Source organism: Haplochromis burtoni, unplaced genomic scaffold (genome assembly GCF_018398535.1).
Source record: "Haplochromis burtoni strain Fernald_Lab_line unplaced genomic scaffold, NCSU_Asbu1 Contig_289, whole genome shotgun sequence".
NCBI lineage: Eukaryota > Metazoa > Chordata > Actinopteri > Cichliformes > Cichlidae > Haplochromis > Haplochromis burtoni.
In genome coordinates this window covers 586,265-612,319 of record NW_024582650.1, presented here as the reverse complement: position 1 = coordinate 612,319, position 26,055 = coordinate 586,265, and the positions used below count along the sequence as shown (strand labels likewise).

At 40.9% G+C, this 26,055-nt stretch overlaps 1 protein-coding gene across 7 annotated transcripts in view; it reads right to left on the bottom strand.

Moving 5' to 3' along the window:
* The window catches only part of myo16 (myosin XVI), a 105,547-nt gene that overhangs the window by 38,603 nt on the left and 40,889 nt on the right, over positions 1–26,055 (bottom strand). For all 7 annotated transcript variants that reach the window (XR_317470.3, XR_317471.3, XM_005948832.2 and 4 more), the window contains exons 5-21: positions 24,732–24,840; positions 22,598–22,722; positions 22,381–22,506; positions 18,848–18,923; positions 16,758–16,908; positions 16,493–16,643; positions 15,900–16,010; positions 13,253–13,318; positions 12,085–12,212; positions 9,595–9,700; positions 8,369–8,486; positions 7,751–7,898; positions 7,386–7,503; positions 4,135–4,252; positions 3,375–3,446; positions 1,909–2,050; positions 1,239–1,311 (exon numbers count right to left, since the gene is read on the bottom strand). Coding sequence is in view for 5 of the 7 variants with exons in the window: in XM_005948832.2 (XP_005948894.1) it covers positions 1,239–1,311; positions 1,909–2,050; positions 3,375–3,446; positions 4,135–4,252; positions 7,386–7,503; positions 7,751–7,898; positions 8,369–8,486; positions 9,595–9,700; positions 12,085–12,212; positions 13,253–13,318; positions 15,900–16,010; positions 16,493–16,643; positions 16,758–16,908; positions 18,848–18,923; positions 22,381–22,506; positions 22,598–22,722; positions 24,732–24,840 (1,938 nt within the window). In the remaining 2 variants the exon portion in view is untranslated. The remainder of the gene's footprint in view (positions 1–1,238; positions 1,312–1,908; positions 2,051–3,374; positions 3,447–4,134; positions 4,253–7,385; positions 7,504–7,750; positions 7,899–8,368; positions 8,487–9,594; positions 9,701–12,084; positions 12,213–13,252; positions 13,319–15,899; positions 16,011–16,492; positions 16,644–16,757; positions 16,909–18,847; positions 18,924–22,380; positions 22,507–22,597; positions 22,723–24,731; positions 24,841–26,055) is intronic.

Sequence of the window (26,055 nt, the reverse complement as noted above, 5' to 3'; positions counted from 1 at the left end):
ACACACACACACACACACACACACACACACACACACACACACACACACACACACACACACACACACACACACACAGAAACTTGTCTTGTCTGTCTGATCCCTGCTGATCTTACAACTGAGTAGTCTATTAACAGTGCATGCCTGATGAGAACATGGCAGATTTACAGCCTATAGCAGGTGAGCTGTATACAGCGGCACATGTTGCACTTCACAATCTATAGAACCAAAGATGGCAGACATGCTGAGCAGCCTGTGCATTGAAATGTATGTATATATACAAACATGTATTCCAAAACTTCCTTGCCACAGCAGGTAGCTCCATGTGTTTCATTTGGCTGAATTTTAAACCAGATATGTTTCCTGACACAGTCTCAAAGGGCATTTCTGAAGCAACCTTATGTTAACTACTATACTATAGGAACCACAATACATCAGATACATAGAAACATTAAAAATAAATAATATAGTGATGTCTCAAACATGAGATGCAGGACTTTAAAAACCCGGTTTTTAAAAAAGGAGTAGTTTATGTGCCAGTTTCAGGTACACCACTGTTACACACTAAGCAAATCTGCTTGTCTTCATAGATAGACTTCTTAATATTAAATATAAACTTTACTCATGAACCAAAACTAAAAGTCATGCACTTATTATTTACTAATGTTTCTGGTAGTGAGCAATAATTACACTGCCTGTTACTAATGTAGCCATATCTGGGTGCAAAAATGAAAAATAAATGGGATCAACTATTCTGGACTAAGATCAACTTGATTCAATAGCCTGTACTGGCAAGTAATGTAATGCCAAATATATAAAGTTGTATTTTATTAAAAACAGGTTTTGTATTCCTCATACACACACACACACACACACCCACATGGTGGTTTGAGGCTGCCTATTACACTAACATGTTGCACAGAGACAGACACTGTGTCAGCCGTTGGTTCATTGGAGGACAGATGAAAATCACGCCACAGTCAGCCACAGACCTCACCACATTCATTACAATTACAGACAAAAATGTCTGGGCTAAAACAGATAAGAACTCCAAATATTTTAAAAATTTGATTAGGATCACATACAGTACCATTCAGAGATATTTCAATAGCAGAGAACGGCCACAGGGGAGGCATTTGGCTCAATTAGGCGGAATAATCACACAGCGTAAAGGGACGAGGAACATAATAGCAATGTTTTGGTTTTTTGGCTGAATTTTAAAACAGAAAGCACTGTCCCACCTGCTCAAATCCATTCTTCTGAAATTCTTCAAACCCAAATATGTCCAAGATCCCAATTTCCCAAACAGGATCACTGGAACAAAGAAATGAATGTTACTTATTAAATAGCCACTTTTATTTTTCCTGAGTCAACATGAGAAAAGTGTTGCTTATGTCACTAACGAGACATTTCATTCTATTGTGTGTGCGCGTGTGTGTGCAATAAAATCTGAAAGGGGTGTGCCACGAGTGTGTGGCTGACAAATTTATTACATTCTGTGGCTGGTGTGTAAACAAGGCAGCTCACAAACACATTCCAGAAGATCTAGCGCAGGTTATCAGAGTGTGATAAGGCTTCACAACATCAACAACACCAAGGATCCTATGTCCTTCACCTGGGTGTGTGTGAACGTAAGTTGTTTTTTGTGTGTATCTGAGGCCTCCATTAAAAAAAAAAGCCTTGGATGTGTCCTCCATCTCTAACCTGTTGTTCAATACACAGATTTTAGTCCACAAGTTTATTTAAATGTTTATCTCTGCTCTAAACTAAAGGATTACTTTACAGTATTAGTGTTAGTCACTCCAGTTTACACAAATGAGTGATTGCTTTTGGAAATCTGTCATTTCAAAGGTTTTTATTGTGGTGTGTCGCGGAAACACATCTAGACACAGACACCACACACCACTATACCTGATGGTGTCATCTTGTCCCTGAAGGTAGTCATTGATATTGTTGACCAGATAACTGAAGAGGCGCCCGTAGATGGCTTTGGCAAGCTGGTCCCTGTACTGCTCTGACATCTCTACTGTGTGGCGCCGAGTGATCACATCACCTGCACAAAGGCACAAAATACAGTTTCCGGTATTCGACAGATGGGGTTTTTACACTTTTCTTTCTTTAAAAGGTTAAATCTCCTTAGGGCTATGAATACTACTAGTGGTGCAACAGATCACGGTTGATTCGTAATCCAAACCGATCCCACTCACGGTTCGGCACGCACGTGATCCGAAGATTCGAAAAAAAAGGAAAAAAAGTATGCGTATGGTGGCGTAGTGGGTCTGTCAAGCGATAGTTATGGCCAGTGCTAGCGGTCCAAGTGGAGGAGCAGAGGAGCTTGCGGTATTTAAGCAGCCCTTTGCTGCCCAATCCGACCAGGCTAAAACTATTACAAAAGCTGTTGGGGTGTTTAGCTGCAGACGGAAGGCCGTATTCCGTTGTGCAAAACAAGGGGTTTAAACTATGATGCTTGAGCCATGCTATGATATCCCGTTGCGTGTCCAGTTTAAGGGCAAGATCGTTCCAAGCATGTATGAGCAGGAAAAGATTTAAGTTATGGCTGAACTGTCCCAGGCATCTTCTGTTGCCCTAACTACTACAAATGGGTGGAGCTCCAGGGCAACGGAAAGCTATGTGACCGTAACAGCTCATTATATCGCAGCAGAGTGCGATATAATGAGCGGTGTATTATTGTAGGGTGTACCTTACAATATAAAGCGCCTTGAGGCGACTGTTGTTGTGATTTGGCGCTTTACAAATAAAATTGAATTGAATTAAATTTAGTGGTAGATACAAAGCCCTTTACTGCCCTATATTGTACCATTTTTTTTTTAATAACTGTGTGGAATGAGTCTTGAGTTGAATGTTTTTAACAGGCAAAAAATACTTCAATAAGTAAATGTTAAAATTTTGTCTTTTTTCTTTTTTTACTGATCCGAAAATTGATCCGATCCCTGACTTACAACCGTGATCCGATCCGAACCGTGAGATTTTTGATCCGTTGCACCACTAAATACTACTTATATCTCTATGCCCTCTCTCTTGAGGGCTCCAAAGACAGTCCCAGGATAGAAGAGATATACAGATTTTTGACATATTAACAGAAAACCCTTCAAATTTGACGCCTACATAAGGGATATTCTGTAAGGGGTATTTCCCAAGCATGGTCTGGGTCCATTTATCCCTTTGGGGGAAGGACCATTGCCATAGTAAAATTATTCTGGGTGATTATTTGATTGTGCGCTGAAGCATTTCCATCATGATGAATATGGTCTCTTCAAGGATGACAATGCCCCTTATCCATATGGTACCATGGCTCACTGAAAGGTTGGATGAAAATAATGCAAATGGTGAACACGAAAAGGCTGATAAAGCAATACCTTTGAAATACTGAACATCAGAGGTGAGGGCGGTGCTTAAGTCACTGGAGGATACCTGCAATAATCCAGCAACTGTTGCAAGGAAGAAAAAGAGAGAGGGAGCAAGGAAGAGGCAGAGTAAATGACAGTGACAGGTTATAAAAGCATCAAAATAACGCCATTAAATGTTAACCGAGCATCAGAAAGATAGGGATGATAACATCCCAGAGCCCACTGCTCTGATGATGATATCATGCTGACAGCATAACAGCCTGAACTCTGCTAAAGCTCATTCCCGTTTAACTGATCGATGAAGCTGGCAGCAATTAGTCATCATTGGATTTCTGAGCAGAACCCATCAACAAGCAGCAAAAACAGGTGACAGCAACCCTTCGCTGACATCACTAGTCGTAACAATACATCTCCAAGGTAACAATGTCTCCTTCCCGATCAGGTGCTGATGTGATTTGTTTACATCAAACATGTGCTAGCTGCATAATGAGCGAATTAGACTGAGAGACAGGAAAATAAGGCTGTCCCTGATGACGGAAAAGTCTGTACATGTACATGTTGTTTTCAGTGTGGATACCAAACAGGTAACTGCCTGGCCTTCAGCTATTGCTGGCAAGCTGCCAAGAAGACTACTCTAAGGGAGGATGAGGGAGGCGCTCTGACAGCAAGGTAAATAGAATGAGTTAGTGAGATCCACCCCTCCTCCATTGCCTAGTTCCACTTCCTCTAAGGGTGGAAATGTGGCCCTGGTGGTGGCATAAGCACTGACCTCTCTCCAGCAGCTGCAGGTCGGAAGGGAAGGCTGTGTCAGCATCTGTCAGTGCTGTGAAACGCAGGTCCCCGATATGGAGCACAGCAGAGAGCAGCGTAAATACTGAGTCAACCTCCTAGCAGCGAAAGAGAGAGAGAGACAGGAGAAAGTTGAGAGAATATGATATTAACTATAATCTTTAACTACTAATTAAAAATGGAACTATATGAAACGGTTATCAAATCCAACCTTTTTCATAGGGACATGAGTCTTTATTCGATGTCAACTTCATGATCCTAGTGATCCTTCTAACAAGCCCATGGAGCCAAAGCCTTATTAAGTTCAGTCCTCTTTGCCCCAGACCTCCAATTAATCTCACTTCTATAATTCAGTGGCAAGGTTCGCTCATTATCTTGATCCCTGGCGGTGAAGATAGTGTGGAATAAACATGCTAGTTTTTTTATTTTATTTTAATGTATGCATAAATCAACAGCTTAAAAACGCTGCCCTTAAATTAAGCGCACATCCTGTTATATCTGTGCTGTGTATCCTCTAGCTTCAGCCCCACTTCAAACAGTTTCATGCTGCACACCACACTCATTTTAAAGCACAAACAATCTCTTTTCAGATCAGCATATCATCACCAGTTAAAAAGTAATCTCTATCCTTAACGAAGCGCCTGAAAATGTGTATCACATGACCATTTATACATGTAGGCAGTTGGCGTATGATCAAATATAGAATTTGACTGGATAGCGATCTGGCAGCATAGAAAAAAAGGGTAGCAATGTCTGTCATTTTCCCTGAAGTAAGCGTTTATAATCAAGGTTGACGGCTGTGTGACAAATGAGCGAACAACACAAACTGTCAATGCACGATTGTTTCCAAAAGTTTCAACGTCTACCTGTCCAGCCTGAGGGCAATACCAACGTATTTTAGATTTAAAGCATCCACCTCTTGCTACAGTTATGAGTCACTCTCTGAATCACTCTCTGACTTTGAAAAATGCTGCTGATTGTCTGGACTGACTGGAGCAGCATGGAGATTTTGAAAATGATGCAGACACCTACATTCACTTCCAGTGTTCAGTCATTTCAGCATGCAAATCAAAGTAGAATACATTGCGTTAATTCACATGCACATGATGATAAACGGTAAGTAAAAGATGGTTATTTTACTGATGTATGATTATGGTTATGGTTAGGGTTACTGCTGGTCTCACAGCATATGGTTGTCTAACAAATATCGCTCACTTTGTGCTACACGTATGCCGATATGACAATGTATGTTGATGTGACAGAACACCGTATTGAATCACGTCACAAAACGTAAGCCAAGAAGCACTTTAATTCTGTCTGTCTCACGTGAGCGCTCCTTTAAAACTGCTCAGCTGCTACTCATGTGTTCACACGATCGTCCTCCAAAGAAATATCTGGTTTTACTTTCTGTTCTTCTTCTTTAGAGTCTTATATAAGCAAGCAACGTGTGACTCCTGTTTATGCCAACAGATACTGAGTGTGCATGTATAGTCATGTATAGATATGTGTTTACAGGCATGTTAGTACACAGAGAGGTTGTTCCTGAAGCACTTGCCTTAATGGAAACCACTTTCATTTTAAAATGTTTTTATTTTAATTTAATTTAAACATACTAGAACATGTGTGGTTGTGGTTTGAAATGGAATCCTGGAGTTTTGAAATCATTTTGCTTTTTTTAATGTTTATTTTCTTTTAGCAGCAATGATAGAGCTGAGAGTATGGGTAATATTTGGGAGATATAAAAAGACTGGCCTATACGCTGTTTTCATTATCTTTGTCTCTTTTTTGCTAACACGCAAAATGCAAATAAACAGCACAAATATCAGGAAATTCAACAGTTATGATTCACAGGTCCTCCTAACTCGATTCACCCGCTTCTCTTCTCACCCTCTCTTCCTCTCTGCCCTTGAGTAGAGGACGCTTAATGGAATACCCCATTAAACCATGCACTGAATCTCTGAGAGGGGGATGTCTGAGTTTGAGGATGTGTGCTTGTGTACATGCGAATATGTCTGCGAGTGTACTCTTTCCAGGCAGGATATTGGAGCTGATATCTCTGAGATAAACAAGCATTAGTCTCTGTCTGACACTCTATACATGGAGAGACCCTTCCGCTTAGGGAGCAGAAGAAAGAGAGCAGGGGAGAGAAAAGGCGCTGCGGGGAGCGTTAATGACAGTTGACCTTTGGTTCTGGACTAGGAGCCATCCCCTGATGAGAGCTTAGACAGAGACCAATGGGGGGTCTATCACTTCCCCCCTACTACCCCACCCCTTCTTCTGTCCCTTGGTCCTTCGCTTATCCAGAGGACAGTAATGCCCTCTGATAATACCACTATCTATTGCTCTATCCCTCTGTCCCTTTTGCCTTGTCTGTGACTGCTACTGAATTAAAAGGTGAGATGATGGTCACTCAGTGCTGATAGATGCTGACTGGAATCTAAGTATAGAACCTGATAATGGAGTGGGAGCACAGCTGGTGGTGGACAGGACGGACTGTACCAGTGATCACTGCACGCACACTGTAAGCATAAATCAATGTCTCCTCGACTATTCAATTCTATTCAATCCAGCTTTATTTATATAGCGCCAAAACACAACAACAGTCATCTCAAGGTGCTTGATACTGAGAGGCAGAGACCCCACAATAGAAAACCCCAATGACCCTCTATTAACAGGCAGTTTGCAAAGGTGGAAAGGAAAAACTTGATTTTTATAAGAAGAAACCTCTGTCAGATACAGGCTCAGGGAGGGGCAGCCATCTGCTATGACAGAATGGGGTATGCTTTCTGTAGACAGATGCTTCATGAAAATTTTCAAGAAATTTAACTGTGAATACACAAATTCTTGGTGCCCTCTTTATCCCTCAATTCATTATTTCATGCAATCAAGAGAAGCTACCTGTATCTTTGTCATTATTTAACAGGAATAACAGGATATCTGTTTGAAATATTTCACCTTACAGATGAACCAAAGCCAGACGGTTAATTCTACTCGCAAAGTATGATAAACCGGAAGGTTCAGCCTACAGTTTTAGGTCCGCCTAAAGCCCTTGGAGTTCCATCGCCTGGTTTCAGGCAGCTACAATCTCAGAAAAGAAAATCTGATGTAATATCTCATCAGTGACCTGTGTGGCTTGTGACTTCAAGGCCTGTGACACGACAACGTTTATTTCTCCCTGCTGTCAGTAACCTTTGGCTCAACACCGTGCTGTGCAGCTGTGCAAATCAATACCTGCTTGTTGAAGCTGAGGGCTCGCAGGGCTTGTTTGACTGCCGCAAGATGTTCTCTACTCTGGGTAGAGGCTGTAGCTACTGGAGGGTTCTCCCCTGGAAGTCTTCCGCTAATATACCTGCAGTACGGACGGAAAAACACAACCTATAGTGAAGGATACTCATAAAATAAAGCTATTTTTTAATAAGTGACACATATTATCTTTATGGACAGGACACCATATATGCGTGTATTATATCAAGGCTTGTGTGAACTGTAGCTTGTGAGATCTAAATTTTCAGCAGCAACATAACCGACAGTCATTTTTAAAACGTATTAAATCATTTAGTAATATAGAACATATAAAGCCCATGACAGCTGCATACCTATGAGCCAAGACGTTGTTGAGGTAAAGTGCACTCTTCTCCTCAGCTGAAAGGCCCTCAGCCATCAAATAGAAGATTTTGAAGCTGTGTTGTTGAGCAGGCAGGTGGACTAGACGGGACTTCTCCAGCATATAGGTGTATACATGGGCTTAAACATTAAAATGTGATCATTATTCAGTAACAGGGGAGTCCAAATCACGTTTTAACAATGGCAGTTGTGAAAAATGTAAATCTGTGGCCACTACTGAAAGACCAGTCGACAGGTATCAAATAAACTGGAGTAAAAGAAAAAAAAAAGGTGATTCACATAAAAAGAAACAGACATATAGGATTTTGCTGCCCTCTGCTGGTGTGCAACTGATCTTGAAGAAAGTGGATTTAATAGTAGAGTATCTTAATCACAAATACAGTGGCTGAGAATGTGAAAACAATGGAAATTTACTCTGTTATTCTGACAATAATTTTAATATTCAAGAATAAAATGTGTGGAACAAAAATGGTAAATATTTTATTTTGTGTGAATCGAATCAGAACAGAGACATTCTGATTGAAGTTTTTTGTTTTGATACGTGCAACAGAGTCACATCCAGCGCTATGGTTGCGTGAAATGCAGGTTACCTCTGAGTGGTGTCCTCCTCTTATCACAGTATTGGATCGTCAGCAGCTTGATAAAGCGGCTTGAGTTGCTGTTCCTCTGGGTCTTAGCGTGGCCAAAGGCTTCCAGTACACAGTTGACCTGCATTTCCCATCAATCATATGACATTATGGTCTCTCAGAATTCCTTTATTATCTATATATTTCTATTACTTAAAGCATCTCTCATACATGCCTTGCAAAAATGGAGCCCTGCTTCCACTTTCTACCACTAGGTGTCAGTGTACATCCATTATTTGAGCACTCAAAACAGCATGCTACCAGAATTATAAGAGCAAGCTGACCCAGATATTAACTGCATAACGATGACTTCATCCAAACCCAGGCTACATGTTGTTTTGTTACACATAGTTACATGACTGACAAACTAACTGGAAGACGGAGTGAGTGCAGCGCAGGTGCCTCACGTTTTAAACGCTTTCAACAAATCTGAACCACAGCAACTGGAAACACAACAAGAATCTGAATCCTGCACGAGGTGAAGGCTTTCGCCTTTCAGGACACTTAATTCCTGAACTTGCTAAGAAGCTTTTATGTTTCAGTAAAAAAAAAAAAAAAACTTCAGTCCATATATGTTTTATGTCTATCTGTCTTATCTCTTCTTTGGCGTTCTTAGCTGTAGCCTCTCCAGATTCACAAGAACATATCCTATTAAGGGCATGTGATCATTAGTGCTCTACAGTCATTTTTTTTAACAATCCCTCTTCAGGCTGTAAGTGTTTATGATGCCATCAAACAGTTTATTAATGTGCAAATGGTTTATCTGACAAATGAAGAGCTAACAAGCAGAGAAGAAAAGACTACAGTACTGTGGTATGCTAATCCATACATTTATTATTTCCCCTGCCACAGCGACAGAGGAACAGTAGGATATATTCACACAGTTATGAGCACTGCTTCGCTGTGTGCTATGTTATTTTGGAGGAGTTTTTTTAATCACAGGGACTGCAGGAAAAAGAAGTAATAAGCACAGTGAGACATAAGCATCAGGAAAACGCACAAACATTAAGTTTGTCAGTGGATTAGTATTGCAGCATTTTGCCGTTGGGAATAACAAATGATACATGAGTGCTTAGTCACACATGCAGCACATGGTCCTTAGTTATGACAGGCTGCAGGACACCCAACCCACTGACTGACTGAAGTGTAAAATAAAAGAACAGCTTGTAGACAGATAAGTCCTAACTTACATGTTTCATTCTGGGCTCCAGCATAAAGCCTTTGGTGCTGGAGCGGGCTGTCAGGTGTCTCACTATGTGCTTGCACGCCTCTGTTTTTCCAGAGCCACTCTCGCCACTATGGAAACAAAGGGAGAGACAAAAGATGCAGATTTAAAGTAATTTATATCTCTGGTGGTACATAAATTGTTTCACATGCCTTTGCCCTTACTGTTTCAAGTTCTAATGCTGCAGCATTTTATAGTGCTTCAGCCTCAACTCTTCAATCTTCAGTACAATGAACATGCATTGCTGTGCTTACAAATCTATCCATCAGTCCAAAGAGCCGTGAAAAAGAATTTCCCCCCTTCCTGATTTCTTTGCACATTTGTTGCACTTAAATAATAATCTGAGTAAATGCAGGTTTTAAATTTTGATTTCATTTATTAAGGGGAAAACAAGTTATCCAATTATCCCCTACACATAGTTACTGGTTTTACCACCCTTGGCAGAAAAAACTGCAATCAAGCATCTGTAATAACGATCAATGAGTCTTTGACATCCCTGTGGATTAATATTATTACTGTTTTTCAGGGCACAAGCTGATGGCTGGACGTACTCCTTCAGGGCTTTCTAGCAGAGAGCAGACTTTGTGGTTCCATCATTTACAGCAGGTCATCCAGTTCATGAAGCAGCAAAGCATCCCCAGATCATCACACTACCACCACCATGTTTGGATGATGTTCTTTTTATTAAATGCTGTTTGTTTTTTACTACTTTCATGTCTTCCGTCCACAGAATATTTTCCAAAAATGTGAAAATATGTGAGACGAGCCTCCCATGAACTCTCCCATAGATGCCATTTTTGCCCAGTCTCTTTCTTATTGTTCATTCATGAACTCTTGACTGAGACAAGTGAGGCCTGCAGTTCTTTAGATATTGTTCTTGTTCTTTTGTGACCTCCTGGATGAGTCGTTGATGCACTCTTAGAATAATTTTGTTAGGCTGTCTACTCCTGGGAAGGTTTGCTGCTGTTCCAGCTTCTCTCCATTTGTAAATAATGGCTCTCACTGTGTTTCACTGGAGTCCCAAAGCCTTAGAAATAGCTTTGCAACTCTTTCCAGACTGATAGATGTCAATGACTGCTTCTCATCTGTCCTTGAGTTTCTTTAGATTGTGTCATTATGTGCTATTTTTTGACATCTTTTAGCCTTCTTCACTTTAGTATTTATTTAAGTGATTTCTTGATTCAAAAAGTCTGGCAGTAATTAGGGTCGAGTGACACGCGATCTATCCATCTCGTGTATTTAAATGGGATTTTCTTTCTTTTCTTTTTTTACAACAAATGAAAACAGAAAGAGTAATGGGAGCAACTTAAACTTTGTGATACACTGCTGTGTATGTGCCTTGGAAGACTAAGTGTGACTTATTAGTCATCAAATTTCTACCTGTTGACGTCATCCCTTTAGGGATTCCCTCCCATTAAATTCATAATCTGTTCTTTCAATAACGTTGCTCCACTGAGTGCCCCTTTTCGCACCACTAAGGCCACAACTTATCTGGCAGTGAGGTCCTGTTTTTAATTTTCTGTTGAGTGGATATTAAGTCTGGCATAAGGTACCTCTACAGTACATGCACTGACACTCTCCGACATGCAGAGAGTTGCGACCCACATAGTAACACCAAGCAGATGGCTCGAGAAGGTCAGAAGCTTGTACTAATGACCGCAGTGTGCTGTATTACAGTTTGTCTATGTGTACGTGTGTCGCTTTATTTCCTACTAACAACCCTGCTGAGTGTTAAGTCCAACGGTCTTTTCGCTTGTCTTTTCATTTACCAGTTTTTATTAGATTTCAAGGGCATTTTGTTAGAACACTTGCCTCGGGGGATCTTGGAGACTGATTGCCAATAAATGTGTATAAGTGTGTCTGTGCTTCGGAGCGTGTGCGTGCATGTGTGTACTTCAAGAAACGAGAAGAACCACAGTGAAACAGAAAGCTTGAACAAAAGCAAAACAAGAGGAGAAATGATAAAGGAAAGGACTGAGGGGACAAAGGATGCGTGTACATGTGAACAGTGCAAAGTTACCACGGCTCCGTGTGTGTGTGGGGGTGTGCATGTGAGTGAGATGGATAGCCTATGGCGAGGGTGCATTAAGTCTCTGCCAGATTGGTTACAACTCAGCGGGAACGTCACTGGAGAGTCGGAACAGGATTTAATTGCAATCAGGGAGCTGCCTGAGTCCAGTCGAGGACAAAGAACAAGACGCCGCATTGCTCCCAGTAAACATACATCGTAGTGTGAACACTGAACAAGCCTACAGCTCAGCTCAGGCTGAGAGCTATTAACCTCTCAGGGAGTGCTAAACAGGTGTGTGGCAGAGGGGTGCATACAACCAGGTGGCCGCCTTAACTTTCACTCACTATTATTCCCGCAGTTATTCAACTTTAGGGACTTTTTATGTTACATTATCCTGAAGCAGACCATTCAATGACTGTACAAATGAATGAGCAGCAGGTGTACCTCAAGATGAAACACTGCGGGCGTTTCTCCTGCTGCATCATGTGATAAGCTCTCTCTGCTGAGGAGAAGATGTGAGGCGGCAGAGAAGAGCAAAGGCGACCCGTGGAGCTCAGGTACAACTGACTGACCTGAGGAAGAGAAGATGTTACATAAAACGGACACAAACATGGCCTAGCTAAGAGATAAGGATTCAGTTTCACCAAAACAGAGAAACCATACTGGGTATCACCTTCTGTGTGTGACTGTAATTGTGTATCAACTTCACAAAGAAGCGGTCTTTTACCATCCTGTTTAATTCATTAGAATCTGTAGTTTTACACTACAATAATATTTATCAAAACCAAAATGAAAAATTGAAAAAAAATCCAAGAGGGATAAATAAGAAAACTTGTCTCTGAGAGTATCTGTCCTATTAAACTGCGAGCCGACTGTAATGTCACAATGTGTGCCCTGTGCCAGTGTTAGTGGCTGTGGCAAAGGGGGATGGTTTTTGGACCACCAGACCAGAGGAGGTGACAGACGGCCAGCAGATCACACATGTTGTGACATATGTCCTTCTTACACTAGCTCCTCCCTGCCCCCTCACATCCTCTCAGCTGGGTATAGATGCCTGGAGTGAATCCAGACAGAGGCAGGAATGGGACAGCCAGAGAGGGGCTTGGCTTCATTCTGTCAGGGTAGCAGAAGATCCATGAAACCCCTCCTGGGATCCACATGGGCAAGCCTCTACCTGCCAAAAAGTGAGCTATTTCAAAATGAGCTAAGTGCTATTTAAAATAAACCAAAACCCTCTTTATTATGATTGGGCTCACATGTTAATAAAGAACCAAAGAGCCGTTACTGACAGGCTTCTCTACTGGTTTATCGTAAATATGCTCTTTTTTTAAGGTGAAAGGTAGCGTGTATGTATGTGCCTGAGTGCTTCTGTCTTCCGTGGCTGATGCAGAGTCAGCCTTACGCAGGGTAACTGACAGGAAGACTGCATTATTTATCAACTACAAGGTCCATTTCATCTGCTTATTCCCTGCTTATTGTACCGCATACATGCCCCGTTTATCATAAACTTCCATAAGCATAGTATGTAGTTTGTCAAATATAAAGTCATGAATTTCAAGCGTGAGGCCAAATATGTGCACATACCTGTAAGTTCACTCAAATGCATTCTTACCAAAGTGGAATAGATGGGCAGCTCCTTGTTTGGATTGACCAGCAGAAGGATGTGGCCAATGTAAGTCTAGAAAAGAGCAGAAAATACACCTAAGTCATCTTCACTAAAGCAACAAGTTCATTCAGTGTTATAAAATATATCTCTGATGGACCATTTTGACACAAATAGGCTGACACCGCTTAAAATTATTCTCAACCTGCCTAAAGCCAACACTGACCTAGAAATAAAAGTGCTGTCCCACTCTGTCCTTACCAGCTACATTAACTGTGTGGGCATTTTCCATTGCTATAAGGTAATGTTAATGTCGTGGAAGAGAAAGGTCAAGCAGGGACCTCCAGCAATAACCCCCGTAATGACCTTTCTCTAATAAAGACAACAAATCTGTTCTCTCACAGTCAAACCCTGAAGCTATCTAGATAAAAAAAAAAAAAACACCAGCTCCAAATTTCTGACCCCTTCCACTAAACTGCTAACCCTCTGTTCCAGACAAAGAGTCCTGGAGGCTGTTTGAAAGCTAAGACTCTGTTGTTCCCTAATAGAGTACGGGCTAACATTGTGTAACATGCTGCTCTGACCTAAGAACATGGCTTCAGTTTAATGACTTGAACACATTCCCAATTCTTGAAGACACAGAGCAAAATTTACAATATGTTCTTCATGTGTTTTTTCATTAAGTGTTTAAAACTTTCTATACCGGTAGTTTTTTTTTTTTTACCAGCTAACTCTGTTGTTTAATCTCATGACATGCTTGTCAATAATCAGAGTCTTCTGTTCTGTATTTCTTCAGTTCCTTGCCACTCTCATCGGGGGTTTAGCGGTGGAATGGCAGAAGGCAGTGACAGCTCATCAAAGCCCCATCTCTGACCACCCTGCTAGGCACATATGGAGCCCTCGGTGCCTTTGTTCTTGCCTTCATCATATCTCGGCTGGTTTCACCTTCTTTCTAAAAACTCAAACTACTTCGCACATAATATCAAGTGCATACAGACGAAATATAATGAACGGGAATAAAACGTCTCTTATTTTTCTCATCGACGTCTTGTTGCAAACTTTATGTTTAAAGCCAGTCAAGCTAGCGTTTGCTTCCTTGAGGGGTTTAAGAATATCTTAGCTGCATATAAAAAGAAACACAATGAATGACTGTTTCTTGTGCAACTCTACAATATTAACATAGGTATGCTCCCATATTATTGTGATAGTTGCACATTTCAGTGTCTTCATTTAAATCTAGGGCACCTCCTGTACCCAGCTTTCAATATTCTGAATTCCAATCGTTTCTCTTTTCTTCATCCACCGCTTGCACTCCCTTTCACTGTCATCTCCTCATCCTCGTCTCCTGCTGTGACTAACCCTAATGTCTGTGGCCCATCTGGGTTTCGATAATAACAGACTATCACTGCCTCTTCACAGAAAAGAGAGCGCACTGATAGCTCCACATTGATCTGGTTCCAGTCTTTATAGAGCTCCATCCCTGTGGAGCTGGAGTGGAGTTTTAAAGGAAAGGGCTATAAAACAGAGATACAAAATGGACCAATTGTTGGAGATGAAGGCATTTTACTTCAAATTTTTTTCTCCCAATCGATCTAAATGGTATCGATTTCGCAGTTGTCATGTGTCTCAGTATTTGTGTTGGAATGGGATACGACACTTACTGTGCAAAAGTCTTAAACAACTCCTCATTTCTTTATATTTTGCTTCGAAGGAGCCAGATATTCTTGTAATGTCTTCAAGTGATCTTGAACAATAGTTCTCTGAAGGTTTTTCAGAGTTTTTCTTTTGACATTAGCCAGCTTTTTCCACTTGTTTTCATTCCATTTTCAGATTAATATCTATATTACGAAGTGTCAGTCCTAAAAAACAATCTACAACCGATGCAAAGTGTCTGAAAGTCTGAACCTATTTCCCATTTTCAATGCAAAATATAAAGAAATGAGAGGTGGCTCAAGAACCGTGTTTATTATTTAAAGATAAAATCCAGCAATGTTTTAGATCATTTAAACTCTACTGATCATTCCCCACTTTTAAGCATTTAAAACAGAAGTTTAAGTGCATTTGTAGGTCCGAGTTTACAAACTGTGAATTCAAATGAATTTACCAGTCCTGTATACTGGTGTCACAGCATTAAGATGGTATAGTTGGTTTTCCTTTGTTTTATGCAGTGAGCACAGTGAATCAGAACCGTTCACTTCAAGTTTTAGCAGTTTTTGACTGTTAGACATTGACTGTAGAAAATTACAGAAAATATCGTTATGCTTTGACTGTACAGCAATATTTGTTCGTTTTGTTCTTCTCTGAATTTGTAAAAATTTATACAGAATATAAAAAACATAATATAATCTACATTATAGTGCTCAGAATCTGTGATGCACTGTGCATGGTGTTTATATGTGTATACTGTACATGCATATATGCTTAAGGGAAGGTGACTGTAGAGCCCATGGGTATAAAAAATGAGTGATGTGATCCAAACACCTAGAAAATTACCAGGGTATAAAACACACTCCATAACAAATAAACAACTAGATGTCATTGTTAAGCCCATGAGAGCATGTGTTTGTCAGTGCTCTCTGTGTGCTCTGGGCTCTAATGAATGTTTAATGTTGAGTGGAATTCATTCTTAAGTAGCACAAGGACAGACGAGTCTTACGTAGATTTGGTCGTTGCCAAAACGTTTCTGCATCTCGTAGAGAAGGCTGCTGTCAGTCAGCTCACTGAGGGACGCCAGATCGTCATTGGGTGCCGGAGGCATCAGTTTCACCTGAAGAAAATACACTTAGTTTAATGCAAACTCTCACAGTGGTCTCAGAAAGGATGAAAGGGCTGAAAAGATAACTTGAGGATTTACAATGGCCATGGGTCTCAAATGCTTAATTTTGGAGCTATCTATTCTTAAAATGGTGTGAATAGACAACAGAGAGGATGGATAATGTTTGAAATGTATTTATTTGTGACTGTTTTATTTGAAATTTGAAAAGAAAAACATAATGTGACACATGCAACGTCATGATGTCAAATTTCAGAGTTTTGTAAACAACATGCAAGTAAACCCTGTGTTTCATATAACTATGTACAAGTCTGTATGCTTTATTTGTTTATATTTTTCTTCTCCTTGAGGACAAATAAACTGTCTTTATGGAACTTTCTTTCTTCTGTCTTGCGTAAACCCCTCTGGACTTTTGGGATTTTCTGTGTACTTACTGTCTTACTCTGATTTTTGCAGCATGTAACATGACAGGGTACCTGCTCCAGTTTGCTGGCTCCAGAGCCAAAGGGGCTATCTAGGCCATTATCCTGAGAGGGTTGTCGCCTCAGTGCTCCAGCTGCCTCTCTGAACATGGCACATTTCTCCAGCAGACTGTCCCGCTTAGCGATTGGAATACCCAGGGGGTTCCTGTATAGGGTGGCATAGAAGATGGTTAGGCAATAAGGTGAACTAGAGCAAAAGAGAAAAAAAAAGGTTTATAATATGTGACAATTTTTGTGATTATGAAAAATGTGAACCCACAAGTTCTTGACAGGGGTGTTGAGGTCATGTGAACCACTATCATAGCGCTGGTCAGTGGAGGGCAGAGGAGCAGAGGGGTCCTTCAGCCTCTGTTGCCAGCTCTCTTCTGCATTCAGCAGCATATCTGCTATGGGCTCTGACACTGCAATATCTAATGACATGAAATAAAATATGAGATAAATTATTATGGAATCTGAAATTCACAGAGGCATGTTTAATTCGATAGAGATACAAATTTTAAAATGTCAGATTTGTACGATCTAGTTCTATCATCTAAAGACACTGAGAGTGTAATGATGTTGTTCAAAAGACTGTAAGGGTCACACCACTCCACAGGTACACCTTTTTGTTCTCTTCCCAAGCTTAAACCTCCTTTAAAATTTGTGCGAATGAGTGTTCACTGGTGGAGAATACACTCTGTGGATCAATGCAACCGTGCTTCAGATGAAGGAGTTAAGATCGTTTTTTTGTAATGAGGTCTAAGAGGGCACGAGGGATTGGAATGGCTTGAAGCTGTCTTTTTATTTCTGTGTAGGCACTCATCTCTTGTTCTGACTTTCTTTCGTCATTTGGAGGGGTGTGGGGCTCTGGACTCTGAGTCTCAGTCTCTAAGTGCTTGTCTCACTTCTTTTCTAAGACTGCATGCTAGAAGGGGTATCGACTAAGACCCAAGTGAGGCAGTCAGAGTAGTGATTACACGATGGGAGTAAGTGGTAAGAGGCAGAAATGACATTTTATCCCACAATTTAGCGGTTAGGAGGTAAATCCAAAGTCCGCATACAAAAAACATATCATCACTACGACACAACGAACTATTAAGATTTCTAAACACTCTCACAGGATAGTATCCCAGTGGTTCTTTGCTCTTCAACAGCATTAGGAACATTGATCTGGATCATTAGCTAGTAATGGCTTCAACTCTAAAATTACAGGTTTTTTAATGTAAGGCCTCAATCTCACAGGCCCAAAGGCCGGTTAGTCATCTCCTGATAAAAATTCTTATTCCCCAACCAGTTGGCAAGTGGTTGCTAGTAGTGGCTGACTCTCACTGGGTGAAATCGGAAATATGGGTCCTGCATCCAACACCTCATTGTGATTGCTTGGTAACATGCTTGCATGGAAACATTCACTATTTACTCTTCGAAATAGTGGGAGGGAAACCAGAACTGGAGAAAATCCATCTTCAAAATAAAAGTTGAACCTCACAGCTATAACCAACACATTTATAAAAGTACAACTTTTACTTTGAAGGTGAATGTTGTCCGTTTCCAGTTTGCACCCCACTTTTCACACGGAAAGCCAACATCTTCCATGCGCACTACTGGCGACTGAGTCAAACCACTGTTCGATGGTTGCCAACAGGCCTGTTTGACTGAGGCCTACGCGCTGACAGCGAGCTGTTTATTCAGCATGGTTAGATTTGGATTCCAGGACACAACTTCAAGAGCAAACGTCAAAACATTCCTTCGTAGGAAAGATCAGATGTAACATGACAACAAAATTCATCAGATTTTGGTGAGCTAGACGACCATAGCAAATGAGTCGCATCGTTTTCAAGCTCATCATTAAACCACTGCGTGACGCCTCTTCCCTGTGGATGGAGAATTGTCACCCAGGAAATGTTCACTTCTATAGTAGTGAACCAAATGTGCTCAACGGTTAATTGTCTCTGTTGATTCTATTATTACTGCAGCATGCTAACACCCAATTATTCTTTTAGTGCTGAAAAGACAAAAAACAAACAAACAAAACATGCTTTCGGTAATAATATGCTACCTCTATGTCTATTAGCAAATGATTTCCACCAGTGGTATATAATTACTGCTACCAACCAAATTTAATCAGGACAAAAATGTGTTTGCGTTTAGCACAGGGTGTTATTGTTTTCTTTTTGTGCATGCCTCTTTGTTTTATATCATCACAGTGACTGTTAATGCTTTTGAATGGGCTGAGTTGAATAAGACAAAATTTATGCCCCTACTTCTTTTCGCATCATTACCTCCCACTCTCTCAAATGTGTTTGCCCATTCCCGCTGCCACGTCTGTGTGTGTTTCTAGGCACACGTGTATATTTGTGTGAAATACGTTACCGTAGGGCTTGTCTTGGTTGCAGTTCAGCAGAGTCGGGTTCGCGCCATGCCTTAGGAGCTGGCTAACAATGCTTGTCTGTAAGAGATGGGACAAACACAACCATTTTCCATTAAAACCTACAAAAACATGTCATTGCAGATCTGTACATCCTCCTGTACAAGGTCACAGGAGATGAGGCGGTTATACCTACATTTATAGTTACGGTGAAGAGAAGACTGGGTATGCAAAAATGTAGTACGGTTTACCGAGACAAACCGTACTAGCAACTCGCAGATGTTACACACGGCATATGTCACACATCACAAGTCTACACAAGTGTTGCCTCTGACCAAAGAGCTCCTTTAATAATGAGCGTATCTCCCATTACATGTCACAGTGAAAGAACCCCATAGCTGTCTACTATCATTTCTGCACAGAGCGACTGTCTCTTTCACCACCCGTCTTTGCTCACAAAGTGTGATGCACAGCTTGATATGGATAAAGTATTTTGGATTAGTATACAGCAGGTATTTTTAGTGGGACTCAAATTACTGGAAAGAAGGATTACATTTTTCACTGCAACGTGGGAGAGATGCAATGAGTTTAAGGACAGCTCCATTTAACTCTAACATAACAAGCGCTGTTAAAAGAGAGCACTTTACATTGTTATGCAGCAATAACTGTAATAATGTTCTAACTAAAGGTTACCATCCAGCAAAACTACCAATAAACAGAAAGTGTCCTTCAGTGAGAACAAAATATTTAAATGTTCCAATTCCAAAAAAACTTGGGATGCTGTGTAAAATACAAATAAAAACTGAATGATTTATAAGACTCATAAACCCACAGATAGATAATAGAGCCTTAGAATAATATCAAATGTTTAAAGTGAGAAAATGTAAAGCCTTTAAATGAGCTTTGGCCCAAAGAAGACATCAGTGTTTCTGAATCACGCTCACATTTGGTTTCTTCTTCGCAATGATAGGGCTTTAACCTGCATTTGTGGATAGCACTTTGAACAGTGTTCACAGACTGTTCCTGAAGCTCCGAGATTACCATTACAGAATCGTGCCTGTTTTTAATGCTGTGCAGTCTGAGGGGCTGAAGATCACGGGCATCCAATACTGATTTACAGCCTTGTTCCTTGCACCCAGAGCTTTCTCCAAATCCTCTAAATCCTCTGATGATATTATGTACTGTAGATTATGAGATATTCATGAGACAATTATGAGTCTCTACAATTTTACATTGAGGAACATTACTCAGAAATTGTTCCACAATTTGAAGACACATTTTTTATTGATCTGTGAATGTCTTCCCATTTTGCTCTTCTGTACATTTTGCGCAGTGTTGAAACTTTGAGACCTCTACTTTGTAAAGAAAAGAAAAGAAATCAATAACAAGGCCCTCCATAGATTTTACACATCAAGGTTAGTTTTGTAAGCTTATAAATGCAGTTGTGTTTTGTTTCCTGCAGGGCCAGAGGAGGTTTCCAAGTCTGGGGATTGTCCTGGGAACAACAATGTGAAAAGAGTCTGACAAATGACACAATCAAATTGCGATTTACCAAAGGTCAGGACATCTTGGTCTCTGGAGTGCTGATGTTTATCATTTTATTCAATACTACTGCCCAACTTCATGCATCTCCAATACCAAATGTACCAACATACTTTTCTGAAAGTCACAGTTCACATTTCAGATTCTTTGAAGTACTGCATAGCAACAAGGCATCATCAAAGTACATGGGGGAGTGACTCAGCACATTCTGTAGACTTGCTCTGACCCATGTCAACAGCTGTTCAGCAATCAGTTTACAGCGTCTCTACTGTACACAAACGCCGTCAGCGACACTCGCACTCTATAAATACTGACAGCTCGTCAGCAGCACCACGAGATCTGAACTCCTGAGTGGGTCAAAGATTAAAGGAGCACTACGAAATGGCTATCAGTACAGGGCGGTTCAGCAGGGACAAGGCAAACTCAGTGGTGATGTAGATTCCCACAGACAGAGTAGTTTTGGGGAAAAGCCCAAATGTCCCTTTAATATTTGTCACACAATGCAAAACCTGACATTAACATTAAAGTTCTTCAGAAAAATGAACCTGTTATATAAAATCATGATGCTGCTATATTTCCACAGCCTTCACGTGTAACTTCATTATAAAACTGAATAAATTAATCCAAATCCCTGCAGCGCCGCATTTTAATACCCTGTCACTTAGTTGCAAAATCCAACACAAAAGTATTTAAAAATGTCTCCCTCGAGAGAACACAAGTTGAAAAGCCCTGAGTCAAATCAGGGAAGCCAAGAGCCAGGGTCTAACTTATCACAAGACCGAGAGAGGTAAGCTTAATTAGCTACAGTAATAAGGTCATACATCTTCTTAAAGGGTCAGTCTAGTGTGAATACCACACTCCACATGGGGTTTTTAGGTCTAATGCACCGGTCGGTGTTACAGTTTCCAGCGAGTCTTTACAAAGAAATCGTCTGCTTGGGACTCGTGTCAGAAGAACTTCTTACTAGCAGAACTAACGATTTACTTAGCTGGATACTTGCACACATTTGCAGCCATAAAGTCTCGTCCCAGCCACACTAACCAGTATAAGAAGAAGACAACAGAAGGTAAATGTTAAGCAGGCTCTGGGAGTAGTTTGTATGCAGGAAAGAAAGCACTGGCACCAGTAAAGAGCTGATGGCTAAGGATATTACGCACTGCAAGGGAAACCTAATCGATTTTCCAATCCTCCACACTGACACTCTTAAGTCAAATATACTTGCATATTACATAGAACACTTACAAACACACACAGCATGGCTTTTGTAAAAACAAAGACATGGAAGAAGGTTAAAATTCAATTTAAAAAGAGAATTATGTGGAGTTATACATTTAAGCTTACTGAATAGCTATAATCTGATCATGAAGCAACTACAGAGAGGAATTCAGTAAGAGGGGAGAGAGAAAACTAAATCAGAAGATCCCTGTGAATGAAACTGGGAAAGGCTAAAAGGCACAGAGATAAAGAAAAATATTTTTAAAACACACAGGAAAAAAACATAGCGTGAGAACAGATAAACCAAAGACAGAACAACTCAACACACCAAATGAATAAAATCTCTTTGTCAGCAGCCAAGCACACAGCCCAGAATGTAATTAAATAACTAGTTGGGTCAGCAAGATCTGAATGTGATCAGTCTCCTCTCTTCAAAGCTGGAACCCTCCCAAACCAGCAGATCCTATTCCCTTCCTGTTCCACCATCTCATCTGGAAATCAATCTCCTCTCTTCTGAGAGAAGCCATTAAACTGCTAATCTAGAGTGCTGTATGCATTTGTTGTAACAAATTCATACACAGAGTCCTCCTGTGTGCCTGTTTCTGATCGACTGAACGAAGAAGAACAGCTTATCAGAGTGTGTATAAGGTAACGGGAGGCGCGCTTCTCTCTGGAATAATCTATCACAAATTTTTCTCATCTTTTCATTGCTGAGTTTAACTTAGGGGACTATTTAATCAACGTCCATAACATGCTGGCTTTCTGTGCAGCTGTGGGTTACCTGTCCATATTTAGCAGCCAGGTGGAGAGGGGTCCAAAAGTTGTTGTCAGCAGGATGAGGATCTGCACCGCTCTGCAGTAGCACAGACACCACTTCTCTGTAACCACTCGCACATGCAATGTGGAGCTTCAGAGAGAGAGAGAGCAGCAAAGAGAAATTGTAAGTTTAAGTGCAACAGAAAGCTTTTACATCCTAACACATATGTGCTTTTACATACCAGAGTAATTCCTTCTTCATTGGGCTGATTGAGGCTTCCCCCTGAGGCTACAAGCTGTCTAACATCAGAGAGCATGGTGCTGGGTCGCTGAATCTTCATGGCATGCATGGATGACACATCCACACCTAAAAAAACACCACCATAACTGAGAAACTTGTGTTACAGTAAGTCTTTAGTTGGCATGCTTAAAGGAATAGTTCCAAATAATCTGACTCATTATCTTGCAAAGAATTGAACGGGAATGTTGATAAAACTCATATTTCAGTGGATAACGCTGGAACCAGGAAATGGTTAACTCAGCATTGCATGAAGGTTGAAGCAGCTAACGCAACAAAGGGGAAAAGCCTACATCTCACTGACAAATGCACTGTAAGCTAGTTTCCCAGACATGCCTTGCCCTAGACTAAGATAAATATTCAATAAAGCTCTTGGCTGACAAAGGGTTTGAGTCTACAGCTAAGCTTGTCTGGAAAGAGCCATTACTTGTTTTACTTATTCTGTGCAAAAATGTTAACATAAAAGAAACAGTTTTGATGTAGTTTGATCCCAGACAATTTTTGACCTTTTAACTGCAGCAATAAATCAAAGCCAGATACATATTCTTACTTACTAGACTAAACTGCTTAAAACAAAGTGGTTTACTGACTTTTGCAGTCTAAAGGAATGAGCTACTTGGTTGTAGCTCATTCCTACACTCCTGCAGAGCTAAACTGTTTACGGGACTAAATCTGAGATTCACGCGTTGTTTTATATTAGCAGTTGTGAACGACATCATATAAGGAGAGAGCTGGCCCTGCGCTCAACAATGAAAATTAAAATACCAACACTTGCTCCACCCTGTGAGCTCTGTAACAGGGCCATCAAAGACAAACAGAGGTTTACAAGAGCATCTATCCCAAACAATGAAGATCTATGTATCTTTTCATAATTAAATACACACTGCACACCTTACTTTGGTTGCTGTAATAATGTAGATTGATTGACTGACAATCTATATTTCAGTGCGATAAGCTTGAGGGCACTAACTAATAGGACTTTTCCAAACAGCCGTGATTAAATCAGGTAATCAATAGTACTGTGTTTCCAAACAAATTAGAGCCTCTGGGTGTGGAGGCCTTTAAGACATACTGATAGTAAAAAAAATCCACAGCTTGCCAGAAACTGTGGGAATCCAGTGGTGGATTAAACCGTCAGTGACTTAACGAGAACAGTGAGAATGAGCTAGACGATTTTTAAAGAAACCGATGGCATGGTGGAGTACAAAAAATATCCTGATGCAGACACACACGGAAAGTCTGTCGTTCTCCTATAACCACGCAAACTTGATGGGGTGAGAGCGCATGCAGCCAGGTTGCTATAGCAACAGAGGCTGAGCGAGGCTGTGTGAGAAAAAGTATGTTTTATGGTGGCAAAACCAAATGCGATTGGGCGGTGTGGTGTGGTGGATGGGTGGTGGCGGGTTGGGTTGACGGGGGAGGGTCAGAGGTGCTGCAGGTTGGCGCGGGGGGGGGGGATCACCACAGGGGCTGACAGACAGAAGCAGACTCAAAAGACTCAGAGGCTGGATGTGCGCCCATGTGCAGGGTGGTCTGAGCTCGATGAGTTCGCCGTCTCCACTCACAAGCTTGCATTTGTCATGTTATTCAGCGCAGCCTCATGTGTGGCAGATGGGTGAGGGAAAACCCTCAATCATTGTCATCATCTGTTTCTATCCAGCTTTGTCAGCATGATTCCCGTTCTTCATTCTCTGCATGTCTCTCGATATTTTTTTCTACATATTTTCTTCTCCTTCTGCCCTCATGCGTCTCTGCCTATACCGCTTTCCTCTCCCTGCGCCTCTGTCTCTTTCATTTCCTACTTTGCTGTTAACCTTCACCTTTTTTAAGAGACTAGTGCCCCATTCACGATATACCACAATTATGCCTGTGGGTGTGCCTCACCTTCATGCACAAGTACACACACGGAGCAACTCATGTTTAGCTGCAGGTATAACATAACATCCAAATACGTCCCAAGCAAGACAAATGTAGTCATTAGGATTTTTTTTTCTCTTTGAAAAAAGGGTGTGACATAACAGAAGTGAGCCATTGGATTTGTTTGGGAAGAGTTAACACACATTAAATACCAACTTTACCGTTTTCCTCCAAGTGTTTTCGGAGGATGTAGCTGGTCTCCGTCCCCTCAATGGCGTAGTCCAGAGGAATGTTTCCATTGATGTCCTGAAGCAAAACGTTCACTCCAGCCTTCCAAACGCAGGACAGAAAAAAGACAAGAAAAATAATTTACGAGCAAACTCTGTTTAAGCATGTACCCTGAGCCATTCATCAGACTTGAAGAGATGATAAATTGGGAGTAATTATCTTGGCTTCCCAGAGGGATATACCTGAGCAGCGCCATGGAGATGCTAATAGACAATACACTGAATTAAAGCCATTATTAAATCACTGCCTGGGGGGGCAGTAAAAAGTGGGTGCATTGGTTAACACTGCCTGGGATCACACAGGTCAGTGTGTGTGTGTGACAAGATTAATATGTGTTCATTCAACAGGGATGCTGTCAGTGCATAAGATAACACAAGAGGCCCTCCTCTGGAACCTTTAATGATTGCCTGATGACAGTCGTCAACAATCAGTGTTCACTCTATGGTTTATTGTTTCTCTTGAAAGGAAATTCCCCACCAGAAATGCACCTCTTAACCTGTAAACCACAAAGGTGTGCAAGCTGAGCAATATGTACTCTAGTTACAGTGACGCTGACAGGGCCTTCCCGCTGTCTCCTTTTCTTTTTTTTTTAGTAATTGCCAGTTGTCAGCATCCAACCATAAAATGCTTCCTGCTGTTTGACTAAAACATAAAAAAGCAAGTCAATGTAGCTCTCATAGAAGGACGAGATCTGACAATAGGGATGAGAGACTCTAACTGACGGTCCTTGTTTAATATTTATAGTTAATAGATTTCTAACGACCTGTTTGGAGTGTGGCAAAGAGATTTATGGTCTAGTCCTCAGGCAGGCAGCGATGGAGGGGCTGGGGAAAGAAAAGAAAACTGAAAATGCAAAGAGGGAGCAAGCTTACTGAACTGCACGAAAGCTGTTAACCTTAGTGCTCTGAAAACCAATCAGCAAAATCATGAGAAAAAACAAACTTCGAAATAAACTTTATCTGTCCAGTTGTCTTACAAATAACAGACGTATTTTATTAAAATAAATAAATAAAATGAAAAGGGAATATTTCTGATTCAGGGACACTGAATTCAGTTTTGACTGATCTGAAAATGTGTTCCAGTGAGATCCACAGCTTCATTGTGCATCCATCTGTGCTGTCCAGTGGGAGCTCTTTTTGCTCACTTATGAGGGTGAGCTGGGGGTTAACAAAGAGAATTAATTAACATTAACTATCAGCTGGTGCTTCATGACTATTCATGAAAAAAAAAAGCCTTATCACAATGTGAAACACAGCT